The sequence below is a fragment of the Grampus griseus genome, assembly GCF_964374135.1.
Source record: "Grampus griseus genome assembly, chromosome: 4".
Lineage (NCBI taxonomy): Eukaryota > Metazoa > Chordata > Mammalia > Artiodactyla > Delphinidae > Grampus > Grampus griseus.
In genome coordinates, this window is record NC_138997.1 from 30,909,408 (window position 1) to 30,923,504 (window position 14,097).

Below are 14,097 nucleotides of genomic sequence, written 5' to 3' on the forward strand. Positions count from 1 at the left end.
AAAATTGCTTATTCAACATGTATTCTTGGGTATGTAATAGAAACTATATCCATGACCTTTCTCTTCAAATATGCATGTCCACAATCTTCCCTGTTTCAGTAAGATGTAACTCTTATTATATTAGTTTGTTCAGGCCCAAAGCTCTGGAGTCATCCCCAACTCTCTTACTTTCACCATCAGATAGTTCTGATCCATCAGTGAATTCTAAGACCTTAAAATTCAAAATATACCCAGAATCTGACTATTACTACATTGGTCTAAGCTACTATTGTCTCTCACCTGGGTTATTCCTATAACCTCTTACCCAGTCTCCCAGCTTCCCACCTTTGCCCTCCTAGTTCTGTTCTCCACAAAGCAGTCAGAGTGACCGTGCTAAAAGTCACTCACTCACTCTTCTGCTTGAAGCCCTCCAGTGGCTTCCCACTTCACTCCAAGCAAAAACCAAAGTTTTCAGGTTGGCCTACAAGGTTCTAATTTCCTATGCCTTTCCCTCGCTTACTCTACTTTAGCCATAGATACTCTTTCTGTGCCTCAAACACACCCAGCATGCTCTGCTTCAGAGCCTTTTCACTTGCTGATCCCTGGACTATTCTTTCCCTAGACACCCACGTGCTTTACTTCCCTACCTCCTTCTCTGAGACCTTCTCTGTGCAATTTTCTAAAACTGCAAACCAGCTTGAAATCCCCCAACCCCCTCCCTTTCCTGACTAGAGTTAAGTTCTCCAAAAAAGGGTTTTTGTCTGTTTTGTTAATTACTGTATCCCAGATCCAAATTAGGGCCTAGCACCTGACAGATACTCAGTAAATACTTGTTGAATAAATGAATGAATCCCCAAAGAGTCAGGAAATACTGCACCAATGCTATCTTAAAACTTTCTTGGGCTTCCCTGGTGGTGCAGTGGTTGAGAGTCCGCCTGCCGATGCAGGGGACACAGGTTCATGCCCCGGTCTGGGAAGATCCCACATGCCGCGGAGCGGCTGGGCCCGTGAGCCATGGCCGCTGAGCCTACGCGTCCGGAGCCTGTGCTCCGCAATGGGAGAGGCCACAACAGTGAGAGGCCCGCATACCGCAAAAACAAAAAAAAACAAGAAAACCAAAAAAAAAACCCCTTTTTCTTGAGAAAGTTTCTAATCTATGTACCTGATGGTATCACTGGGACTTGCTTGCTTAGTCTGGTTCCGAGACTGGTTCCCAGTTTTGATATATACACGATTTAACAGCAAGGGAAGGATGTATTAACTTGAAAACCTTGCAGTTAATGACTATATTAAAATAAAAGAATATTTTATTATTATCGGTGTGGATTGTTGAACCCACACCAATCTTTAATGAGGACTGGAGGAAAGAATACCGAATTGGGGATCAGGAAACACAACTTTTGGAGAAGATAACTGCCACTAATCAGGTTACAATTTACCTCTGCAGGCTTTAGTTTCTTTATCTGAAAAAGTGCTGTAAATTCTGATAATTATTTTATTTCTGCTCTGAAAAGTAGTTCTTCTGGAAAAGAAAAAAGCACTTTCCTTTGGTCTTTCATGGTAAAGTTACTGGGAACACATTGAAAGGGATAGGAAAAACATTCCAAAATCAGAAAGAATCAAGATAAACAAAATTTAATTTGTGGACAAAATTGCAAATGCAAACTTGAAAATTCCCCATGGAAGCGGTATTTGATTTCAGGTAATCAGAGAATACCTGAAGGTAGTAGAGAAGAGTAGAAGGAGCACTGAGCCGTAATCAGGGGCCAAGGTTTCACCAGTAAACTCACTGTGGAACTGCAGGGAAGCCCCTTAATGAGTCTGCGTCTCAGAGACTCCACCTGTATAATGAGGGGCTTGGCCATACCAGGGGTTCCCAAGTGCTGTCTGAGTGGTGCAAGAATCATGGAGTCCCCCAGCCCACCATCAAAGAGTCTGATTCAGTGGTCATGGTGGGGCTGAGGGCAGTTTATGCTTTAAATAACCAACTCATCCCGTATGGATGTGGATGATTCACAAACCAGCAGTGGTTATTAGTCTGGATGATCCTTGGTGGTATCTCATTCAGATATATATATTTTTATGACTTTAGGCAGTCTAGCACCTGCATTTCATGTGGTAAAGAACTCACTTCTCTAGTACCTCCAGAAGATGGTTACTTAGTCTGTTTGAACAGTTCCAGGAGTGGAGACTTACTAGCTCCCATTCTACTCTGGGTCAGTTCAAATTGTTAAGTTCAACTTACACCAAAATCTGACTCAAAGAATATGATTCAGGTTTTGTTTGCTGAAGAAACCAAGAATCAGTCTGATTCTACTTTTATACAAAAGTCTTTAAAACGTTAGACAGAAACAACATTTTTCCCTTAGTCTTCTCTGGCTAAATACATGACTTTCTTTAACTCTTCATCACCCAACAGGACTTCTTGATCATACTGTTTCAAATACAATGGCAAAGTATTACTGAATTCATTTTCTTTTGGTACCTTGCTGTTTTAACATGTCATTGGCTAGCAAATAAAAGAGATCCAAATAAGTTAGAAAACATGTACAATTTCTAAGTGTTACCATAAAACTTGATTAAGTCCTTCAAAGGAATAGTTTTTACTCCACTTTTAATTTCAAAACACAGAAGTATTTTCTACTTTATCATTCAAAAAAATATTATGGAGTATAACAGGCATTTTCAAAGTACATTCATAATTTTAATACAATACAAATATGCTTTGATTAAAATAATGCTAATAATGTTAATCTGATGACATTTGCATGAAGCTAGTGTTAATAGCTTCTTTTAACACCTGAGAAAATTGAGGTTCACAAAGGCTATTTCTTAACCAAGAGAGGAAACTAACATTTATTGAGTTTCCACTGTATTTCCAAGAACAGCTTTAAGCACATTTACATGTTTTCTCCCTTTCGACAACTTTTTAGTGTTATATCTATTTTACAGAGGATAAGAACACAGGCAAAAGTAGTTACATAATATCAATGAAATTACCCAGTTATTAAGAGGGAAAGCCAGAATTTGTACTAAGAGCTTTTTCTTCTAAGTCAAAGTGCTTCTCATTATATCAGGATACCTCTGAATATCAATTTCAACATCAGAGAATGTCAATGTTATTGGTGTCTTTACCTAGTCTACTATTTGCAAGTGAAAAACTATATATTTACACTCAAATGACATAAACAAAATAAAAAAGTGACCAATCCTCTTCCCCCAAATTAACAATCTGAAAGCATCAACCTGGGGCTGCCAAAAAAAGCAGAATCAAGGGCAACTGAAAATTCAAACAGTACAAAATTTGTTTTTTTTTTTTTTTAGTTTTGTTTTTAATTGGTACTTCTATTTTAGAGTGGCATTCTGTTTCAGTTTCCCTTTTCCTAAAATGGTGTATCATTTGTTCTCATTCAATTTATAAATTGAGTACAGAGTACTTTGTCAGAATAGATGGAGCTGGACCGAAACAATGCTGTACCACCATCTTAGGAGGAATAGCAGAACAGTAAGGGGACAAGCTCTCCCATTTTGCTTGTTATGCCACAGAAAAGTCATCATTAAATGCCCGCATAGCACATCTGTAGAAATCATGCCAGTTTAATTGTCCCTCAAGTATACCACGTAGGTCAACTCATGACTCCCCCACTTTACTATGAAATTATCTCTCTCTACAAGTTAAGCATTAAAGCATTGTAAGCCTTTAGGCAAAGGATTCATTTCTAGTTAGTTTGGCACCAGCCCTGAAAATTAAGGGCAGTGTACCACAATGGGGTCTTGGGTGTGTCAAGGAAGAAATGGTACTCAAAGGATTAAGGTCTTGATCTACCCGTCTAGCTGACCTTCTGTTGCTAGTAAACTTCTTTGCTACAGAATATGTATGTGAAAAAAAAAATATAGTACTACACCTGCAGGGATAATTCTATGTTATTCCTATTAACTGAGAACAAGTTTTCTACTTCTCCTATGAAAAGTGATCAAATGGGCCTTTTTATAGGACAAAAGCTAGCCTAATATAGTTTATTGAATATCATTAATTCTAAAAAAACAAGTTTTTAAAATTACAATGAACATTTCTAAATTTGGGATGCATCTAATAATCTATGGTATCTCTGATTTGATGACATACAGTATGTGGTAACACGAGGACGTTTCATTAAGAAAAGCATGAGTGAGCTAATAAACAAGCCAACATTGTACAAAGGACTCCCTAAAACACCCTCACTGCAAAATAGAGCACAAATGCCCCCTACTATATATCAGTATTTGAGATAGTTCTCTTAAAACTATATTTTATATATCAGTATTTGAGATAGTTCTCTTAAAACTGGTAAAAAAAAAAAAAACCCTAAATGGCTAGCAAAGAATATTCTGGGCCTCTGAAACACTGAAAAAAAATAGGTCCATACCACATACAAAATAAATCTCAGTCTAGACTACCTTCTGATAAGAAATAAAGCTTTGCATATAAAATAAACATTTTGGAGGCTGTCTACAATGATGATAAAACTATTACTAATAGTGTAATTTTCCATCATGTTGGTACTTTCCTATAAAAATGATATGAAATCAGCCTCTGCATACTCTCAAGTGCTGTGCTGCTCACACTACATGTGCGTGTAAGCATGACAATCCACACCCATATTCCTGTCTCCTTGGCTTAATCAGAGATGATGCAAGTCTTTAAAGCATTTTTTTTTAGGCTTTGTAAGTGTCTGAGTGCTATTTTCACCTCTAATTGGCGGGATACATCTCTTTTTAAAAGGATGTGACAGGGGCTTCCCTGGTGGTGCAGTGGTTGAGAGTCCGCCTGCCGATGCAGGGGACACGGGTTCGTGCCCCGGTCCGGGAAGATCCCACATGCCGCGGAGCAGCTGGGCCCGTTAGCCACGGCCGCTGAGCCTGCGCGTCTGGAGCCTGTGCTCCGCAACAGGAAAGGCCACAACAGTGAGAGGCCCGCGTACAGCAAAAAAAAAAAAAAAAAAAAAAAGGATGTGACAAATAATTTAGAATTCTGAGGGCATGTGTAGGAAAAAATTAAAATAAAATTTAAAAATCACGAACCTAAGATAAAAGAACTCAGATGAGGGGAGGGAATGATCCTTAAGAAAAGGTAAGTTTAATTAACAAATGACTGTGAAAATAAAACACAAAATCTTTGTAACTGTAGTGGTTCATAACATTATTGTAACAGTGAAGTATAACTTTTATGCCTCGAAGCCATAGATTCTCAACCTCAGCAATTGATATTTTGGGCTGGATAACTTTGTGTTGGGGGAGGCTGTTCCTTACACTGGCTCCACCCATCAGATGCCAGCAGTGTCCTACCCCCGACCCAGGCAGTTGTAAGAACTAAAAATGTTTCAACCAAGGGAAAATTTGCTCCCTGTCGAGACGTGCTGCTCTAACCTTTCAGTTATCAACCGAAAAAAGAAGTTATCCTAATTTCTCTGAAATCACCTGAAGGGTAGAAAACAATTTTAAAAATCCATTTTAAATAAACATTGCTTCAAGTGAGTTTTCCAGCTCCAGAAGAAAAAAACTGGGACATTTACTTAGTTATTGCCCAGGTATTTAAAATATTGGGATTTATATAAATGGACACCATAAAATATGAAATATCATATAAAATCTATGCAATATCTTCTATTTCAACCATTATTCCCCTATGCATTCATAAAATACCATCAATAAAGTAGCCAGAGGTAAGGAAATATATTCATTTTACATTAGTACAGTGGCTAGTATCAGAGATACCTTCACTTTACATACTTTATATTATTCACTATTTACAAGGAATAATTAACCAAGTGTTTAATTGATGCCAACTACTTTGCTAAATACTTGACTTCTATGTGTTATCTCACTAGAAGAAAAGATAAATCAATTAATATCACTATCATGAGCTATAAAATTCATAAGATTCAAGGTTTGGTTGTAGCTGAACTTCCCGGTAAAATTCCCAAAACTTTAAATGCTAGTAAAATATAGTAATCAGAATTTTGAGCACAGTAAGCCACACACAAGCATGGCACTGATGGAAAGAAGCTGCATCAACTCTTGGAGGCTACAAGGGTAACAGTGATGGATAAGTTACCACTAGTGACTAATAGGCAGAGTTCTTAGAATGCTTAACTTCCAAACAGTGCAGTTTAGAAAACAAGTACATTCAGTAATACCAGAAACCCAAACATAAAGGAGAAAAAGAAAGGTCTTATTATCTAAAAAGCAATAAACAATGCAAATGCACACTTACACAAAACAAGCACTGGACTCTCTTGATTAATATACCTAAAAATTAAAGTGAGTTCCCTTATTTTTAATAACATTTTTAATTGAGATATACTTCACAAACATAAAATTCACCATTTAAGTGTACACTCCAATAGTTCCCAGCACACCCATCTTGCTGTGCAACCATCACCACTATCCAATTCCAGAAAACTTCCATCACCCCCAAAAGAAGCCCCATACCTATCGGCAGTTAGTCCCAACCTGCCCTCCTAACATCACCTCAATCACTAATCTCCTTTCTGTCTCTATGGATTTTCCTGTTCTGGATATTTCATATAATCATACATTATGTGGCCTTTTGTGTCTGGCTTCTTTTACTTAGCATAAGGTTTTCAAGGTTCATCCATGGTGTAGCATGTTCCTTTTCATGGCTGAATAATCCCTTATTTTTTGCAGCAAATAAGTGAAGCATTTCAAGTACTGTGTTTAGACATGTCACCTGAAACATTTTCAGCCACTCCTGGAGGCCTGTAGGTGGTTGGACAGATGTAATTCGGCGTCGCTGTTGCCCTTGGCCATTGGCTGCTCTCAGGTCTCCAAAAGTTGTCGGTGTTGCTGAACATGGTACGAGGCCAGCGGTACTACAAGAAAATACAAGAGTGGAGACAAAGACAGATATTTATTAAGAATAATGGGCTCTAGTTTAATAAGAATGGGATGACACGGCATATTTCAAACATCAATCAAACTATTATTTTTATTTGCTTGTTCCCAGAGAGCAAGGATGCACAAAACCTTTTCTGCTATTGTAGAGTAAGCTTCCTCCCTCCTACATAACCACCTGTTTTTATCCCGGCACAGCTAATTGCAACCAAATGACAGAATCTCTATGGCAAAACTGTAAGTTGTTGGTAACATACAAATAATGTTAAAATATTTGCTTAGAAGATTCAGGTTCCACTTGCCTATGTCTGGTCTTCAGCATCATAATTAAACAAAAGTTTAAATTTCTTTCACAAAAAGGGGTGTGAGATTATTAATGCTTTAAAAAAATCATATGTAGCAGTAGTCTGTTCAATGTTTTAGACATTTCACTAGTCACATTATTCCTTAAGTTTGCCCCAGATGCCTTCTAAGTTATTTATAATATTTGTCTATTCCTCTCTAATTTCTATTGCTATGATTAAGCTTAGTCTAAATAATATTTAACAGGAATAAGCCTTGATTAGAAATGTGTTTACTCAAACAGGTAGGTAGGTAGAACTTATTTTATTATATGCAAAATTAAATACTGTAAAATGAGATCATTTTGGCTAAATACTTTTAGCCAATAATTTAAATTTTGAGACAGTTAAAAAAAAAAAAACACCACAAACCTGAAATTCAATTAATTCTGCCACTAGTAAAATAAGAGATGATCTATCTCTAAAATTGTTCAACTCTCCTAAAAATGCCTAATAGCAGAAAAAGTAGTTAGAACTATGTTATTAGTATATTAAACTTTGCTTTCTAATTTCAATGCCTAATTAAATTAGTTAAACTCGAGGTAAGTACTGAACATCTCTATCTTAGAGACACGTGGAAAAAAAGGAGCAGAAAGATTCAGGTAACAAAACCGTGTTTGTAAAATAATCTTCATTTTATTGAGCTATGACAGTAAAGTGTTTTAAATCCAAAGAACGTATAAATTATATCCTAACAGTTAACTATCAAGCTCTGAAAAATTACTAATGAAACAACTCCAATTCTTTTTTATCCAGCATATCTCATTATTTGCTTAAAAATGCATCTCAGTCACCAGATAATACAGAAAAATCTTCATATCTACCACCTTTAAATCTTTTAGCATTATACATCTAAGATGGTCTCTAACATTCAACAACTAAATCTATTTTTCTTTTATCAAATTTCAAAGGTAAGCTCTATTTTCTTCTCTGAAATGAAATAGGATGTGATTATAACTTAAATTTTCTAACAAAAATGATGAAAAATCATAGTTTCATCTTATTATTAGAAAATCTTTCAACAAAATTAAAGAACATCAAAAATACACTGATCAAGTCTCCAAAAAGACACGGCAATCAATATGCTGTCTGGTTTGCTTTAGTAAGACTGTGTGTTAAAAGGCTAAAAATAAAACTTTCACCTTTGCAGGTACTTTCTCAATAAAAAAGTCGGCAACTAAAGAAAAATTTTACTAAAATGTGTTCTGTGGTAAAAATTCAGCAGTCATTTATAAACTGCCTTAAAAACAACTGAACCATTTAATACTTTTGCCCTGGCATTAGCCATATTAATTGAAGACCAAAATTATATGGTTAACTGAAATCTATACATTAAAAAAAACAGCACATTTTAAACATTAAACTCAACTTTCTCATCCAAGAAACAGTTTATGAAGATTAGAAGAAAAAAAACAAAAATGAAGTGAATAGTTTCACTTGTCTATCACTCCACACCCTCTGGCGGAAGTGCCAAAACACAGTGAAATTTTCAAAAGGCAAAGCCTACATAAGAGGGAGGAAGGGAACAATTAACATGGGATCATCACACAAAAAGCATTTCCTGAGTAACCAAGAAATAGCTTTATTTTTCTCTTTTGTATCATTTTTGTATATAAAACTACTCTAATTATTATGATTTCTAAGTTTCACCAAAGAGCATCTGAAAGAAATATTTTCCACAACTGAATGAAGTAAAAGTATAAACTGGTTCCCTGGAAAAAAGAGATGCAATCTGTAACAATGTTCAATCACATAAACTTATGTCTGAGCAATGTTAATTTTATTGTATCTTAAAGAGTAAAAATAAATCTAAATCAAAATATTGAGGGGAAAAAAAAGAAATGTCACCATAATGAAGTTCTTATGGTTTCTATAACTTTCAATCAGTTATTTGAAGAAGTGACAATTACGCAAAAAAGACCCCCCATAAAACCCTTAAGATGCTTTTGTCATTTAAATTTTAAAATACCACATTCCAAATGACATCCAAAGCCATTTTTAATTAGCTGGGTAATAGATATTGTGCTTAAGTTAGCCTAATTAGCGTGAGAGTGGGAAAAGTTTTATACTGATGCAAAATCCAAAAATGATGGAATGGTGCAGGAAACAAGAGTACAGTTGTATTTAGTTGTTATGGAAACTATTCTACTGGTGTGGAAATGTATGTGTTAAAAACATAAGACTTACGAAGCAAATAAAGGGAGTTTCTAACATAGTAATCTCATGAAATAAGATTCAGTTAGTAATTGTGTGGTCTATTTCACTGCTAACAAATGTATCTTCAGTTATGCATATATAACTATCCACCCTAGAACAGCTGTTGCTATAGTAACAAGATACATTTGCTCATATCCATATTTTACGATTTACTTTTTAGAATTCCTTAAAAATTATGATTTAAAAATTTTGTAGATAAGAGAACTTCTGCTTGTGTCTTACTTCAATGTATTAGTAATATAAAGCCACAGTGGCAGTCATTCTTCTCCTTATTTAAAATGTATGTTTCTCAACTTTCAGTGATCTCAAAATGTGTTAAAACAGTCAACAGCATTAGTGACAGAATCATCAACTCTTTAAAGAAACATGAGAATCATGAGAGAATGAATTATTATACTTAATATTACCTTGTATATTCTGAGACTTTGCATGGTTTCTTTCCCAAAGAAAAAGAGCGGACCTCAGAACCATGGTCCAACTTTCTTTTCATCTATAAGGTAAAACAAATGAGATATGTTTAAAAAAAATCACCTGTCCAACTATCAAATCTTAATGTTAGCATCAGTAATACTGAAAAAATTCTTAAGTTTTCAAATGCCCTCAATGTTAATTAGGCATAGTTAATTAATATAGAAAATAAATGTTTCATACTTTCTTCTATTAGTTCTACTTTGTTTTACTCTTTACAAGACTGGAAAGGTGAATTTTCCCCCCTAATATTTGTCCAGAAGAACAGTGTATGGTGATTTAAAAATTGATATCCATCGTATATATTCCTTGAGAGTACTATACCTTTCACATTTTCTAGTTTAAGAACCAACACAGAGGAACATGTCATGTTAACCCACACAGAAAAGAACCATATTTAATATACTGTTCTTAGTGATTTACATTTTCCTTTAAAAACGTATTTTAAGAAAGATAAACAACAAATTCAAAATTTCAAAATCAGAATGGAAGTAATAGTCACTGAATTTAAAACACATTATTATAAAAGGGTAAGGAAATAATGTAAATAAAATGCTCTTGAAAAGTAATTATGATAAGGCATAAAGCAATGAATATGGGCAATGAAGACAGTACAAATAAGTAAGTCCATAATAAGAGGGAAATCTGGAGATGGTATAGTAACGGTAGGAAAAAAGCCATCAATTGATATTTTACACAGAATACATAGCTCTACTGACAGATACTCACTCAGGACAAAATATTCTAACTTGAAAACCAACAAGAAAAACAGAAAGATTTAAAAAGAATGAGTTATGCATCTTTGTAAGGTATACCCGACATCTGTAGTTTTAAAGTATTTTATTATGCTATATAGGTATGTAATATTGTAAATATATTCAGAATTATATTTTGTCGTCATCAATATTGAAATATATATATTTTTATATTTTACTATTGGTTAACTGAGGTCATCTTACTATAGATATGTTATAAAACTATAAAATAAGATCTGAGAAGATTCAACTTTCTCTATTTCAGCAACCCCTCTAAGATTTGTGTCTCCTAATTAATTACTGTATCATTGAAAATGATGGAAGCGGGGGAATCCCAGAGTGATAGAAAGTTACCCTCATTTTTGTAATAAGGTGAAAACCCTTGCTTTGCAGCAGCCTTATTTTCTTACCTATTCCTCACATGGGAACGTCATAACACAGCATGCCACACTGTAAATACCAGAGAGAAGCAACAAGACTAAAAGCTTTTTGAACCACACTCTGGGTAATAAAGACTGTTTTTATCATCATGAAGAAAGTATTCTAAAACACAGGGATAATCTTACAACGTTAGAGGCAAGAGGTGAGCATACGACAAGCTCATCCACAATTTATACCTTAGTTCATGAAATACCGACAGAAACGGAATTGGTCTTATTTCAACCCTTCAGAAGTTTCTGTGCTCATAACATTGTTTTAAAGTGATTCCTCTCAAAACCCATTATTTTCTTTCTCCAAATAATTTTAATAAAAGGCAAAAATAAATACTTTAATACATAGGTAGCCACATGCTTGCATATATATAAATTATAGACACACATGTACACATACACACAAATGTATCCATCAGGAAGGTCAGTCAGTACAGATTACCTTAAAAATCTATTTTTTTATAACTTCCACAAGCCCTCATTTTCAAAGTTGTTATGATAAACTTTGATATTCACTGTAATTAAGTTTGTAATACTGGCTTTCAGAACTTCCCTGGATATCTTGTAAATACATTGGTGCAAATGCCATTTGCCACTAAAGCAAACTTTATTTCCATCTTAGAAATCCCTTCAATGAATAAAAATGCCTGAAATTCATATCAAGGGAACTGCTGTGAAAGGATTTTTAAATTTAGAATATTTTATAAAATAAAGCACTTTCTGTATGACTATATGTCTTTTAAATATTATATTGTTTACTGAAAATACCGACTTTAGAACCAAAAATCAATCCTGCAATTTTGAAAGGGTACCGAAAGTAAATATAACCTCTTTAAATATAAATCCCCAATATTCTAGCAATTCTAGACTTTAAGAGAGGTAACTAAAGAAAAAAGAAAAACCTATATATAAGGTATAGAAAAATTACAGGCAAAAGGTTCACTAAAAGCTAACTAAGGATAGAGTATTTCCAGGTCAGCATTTAACGGAGCCACATTTCTAAAGTCTGAATATATTTTTAGAGGAAAATTCTCACATTAAAATGTACATTTTATTTTAAATGTAAAGCTTTTTCCAGTTTATGTTGTCTTTCCATTATTTGCTTACATTCATGATATAAAACAGAATATCAGACATCCAGCCACCCACCAAAATTAGAGGATACTGCAGCCATCTCTGATGATACAGATTTTCCTTCCCAGGCAGGCACACACACACAATCATACAACACAGGAAGAAAACAGCTTACTTACTTTGTAAAAAATCATTTTTAGTGTGCCGTAGAAACCCATATTTTCTGGATTTTTCCCCTTCAGTGATTCTGTGCCCCCGTGTGTCCGGCTGCTTGGCAGTCTCTGACAATATAAACCTTTTTCAGGTAGGTATGTCACAGATTCTAATGTGGACATGCTCAGGCACGTCAGAAAAGGAAGATTAGGGAGCAGAACCGGCAACAAAACTCCACAGTAGAGGCAAATGCAGCTCAGTATCAAACCGCTTCTTGGGACACACATACATACATGCAGCTTGACTGAGGAGAACTCAAGGGAATAATGAGAGAGAACCGAGAAGATTATTGGAGGAGACTATGCCCTGTCAAAGCCTGGACTGAACAGATTCCTCCCTCAGCAGCAGAGGGATCAGATTACATCTTCCCTTGAACACAGAATGGTGCAGTCCAGGATTCAGCAATGCAGACTGCACATCAATTACATGGTGATCCGCTCCAGGGAACCCGTAAGCACACAGCGCGCTGAACAGAGGGAGGAGGTGGGCAACGAAGGAGACCGCCCCCATACCACAGCCCCCTCTCTCCCCTTTCAAACTTTCAGGAGGTTATTTTTGTATTTTGTAAAACCTGCATTTTTGAAGAGTTTTAAATGGCAAGCATCGTTTCCGCAAATAAGTCCTTTCAGAAACATTTTGAAAATGGAATATATTTTCATATGGTCCTCCCAACGGAAGCAAAGCAGTCTATTTTCACTAACTGCTACCCTATTACAGTCAGTCCTGGATTAGGTTTTTCAAGTAGCTTGGACAGTCCAAAATGGGCAATTCCAAAGGGAGGAATTAGATATTCTTTGGGGCAATTTACAAAAAGGTAAACCAGTTTAGAGCATATGACATTTGCAGAAATTATGTAATAAGTTATACTTCAATCTGTATATTTCTTATATTAAGATTTAATGTAAATATTCCCTTTGCTTTCCCATTCCATTCATTTAAAACATAGTCTTCAAGAAAATTACCACACACTGCCAATCCTTACTAATCATGAGAATATCTTTTTATGATTAACAAACTAAGTATATAAAGTCTGGCTGAAAGGTTCTGTTTCTCCCAAGAGAGCAAAAACTGTGCTCATTGGAGAGTCTTATAATTATTTGTTCATTTACTGTTGAGTAAACAGGAGGCACTGGATTTCTACCTCTAAACTTACTTTCACAATGTGTACTGCTTATCATTAAAAAGTTATTTTATAGAATAATAAAGGTACTAAAGTTTGCCTGAAGGCAACCTTTTTCTTAGAATGACTACTACGCAAATCTAGATATTTCATCACTCAACTTGCTACAAAACCAGCTTCAGAGGCAATTATAAGATTCCTTGGACTAGAAAGGCCCATTATTAAGGGCCTAGTTAATTAACTCCTACCCTCCCCATTAATGTTCTTTATTACAAGCAAACTGTGTGCCTATAGTTACTTAAGTACTTAAAAAGTTTCTTCAGGAAAAAAGAAATACTATTTTGACTTACTACATTTTAATACTCTCTGCTATGGTAATAAATGGCTTTTGTTAGAAAAATGATTCTAAATACTGCATAAAGTAGTATAATTTTAAAAATAAATGTTTACCTTTTTAATTAAGACATTAAGTCAGTATAACCTCTTTTACTTTATATTTTTTTAAACATCTTTATTGGAGTATAATTACTTTACAATGGTGTGTTAGTTTCTGCTTTATAACAAAGTGAATCAGCTATACATATACATATATCCCCATATCTCCT

General features: G+C 34.9%; 1 protein-coding gene across 4 annotated transcripts in view; it reads right to left on the reverse strand.

Moving 5' to 3' along the window:
* FBXW7 (F-box and WD repeat domain containing 7) overlaps window positions 1-14,097 on the reverse strand; it is a 206,311-nt gene that overhangs the window by 19,947 nt on the left and 172,267 nt on the right. For all 4 annotated transcript variants that reach the window (XM_082653928.1, XM_082653929.1, XM_082653927.1 and 1 more), the window contains 2 exons: window positions 9,839-9,921; window positions 6,710-6,851 (listed from right to left, as the gene is read on the reverse strand). In XM_082653928.1, coding sequence (XP_082510054.1) covers window positions 6,710-6,851; window positions 9,839-9,921 — 225 coding nt within the window. The remainder of the gene's footprint in view (window positions 1-6,709; window positions 6,852-9,838; window positions 9,922-14,097) is intronic.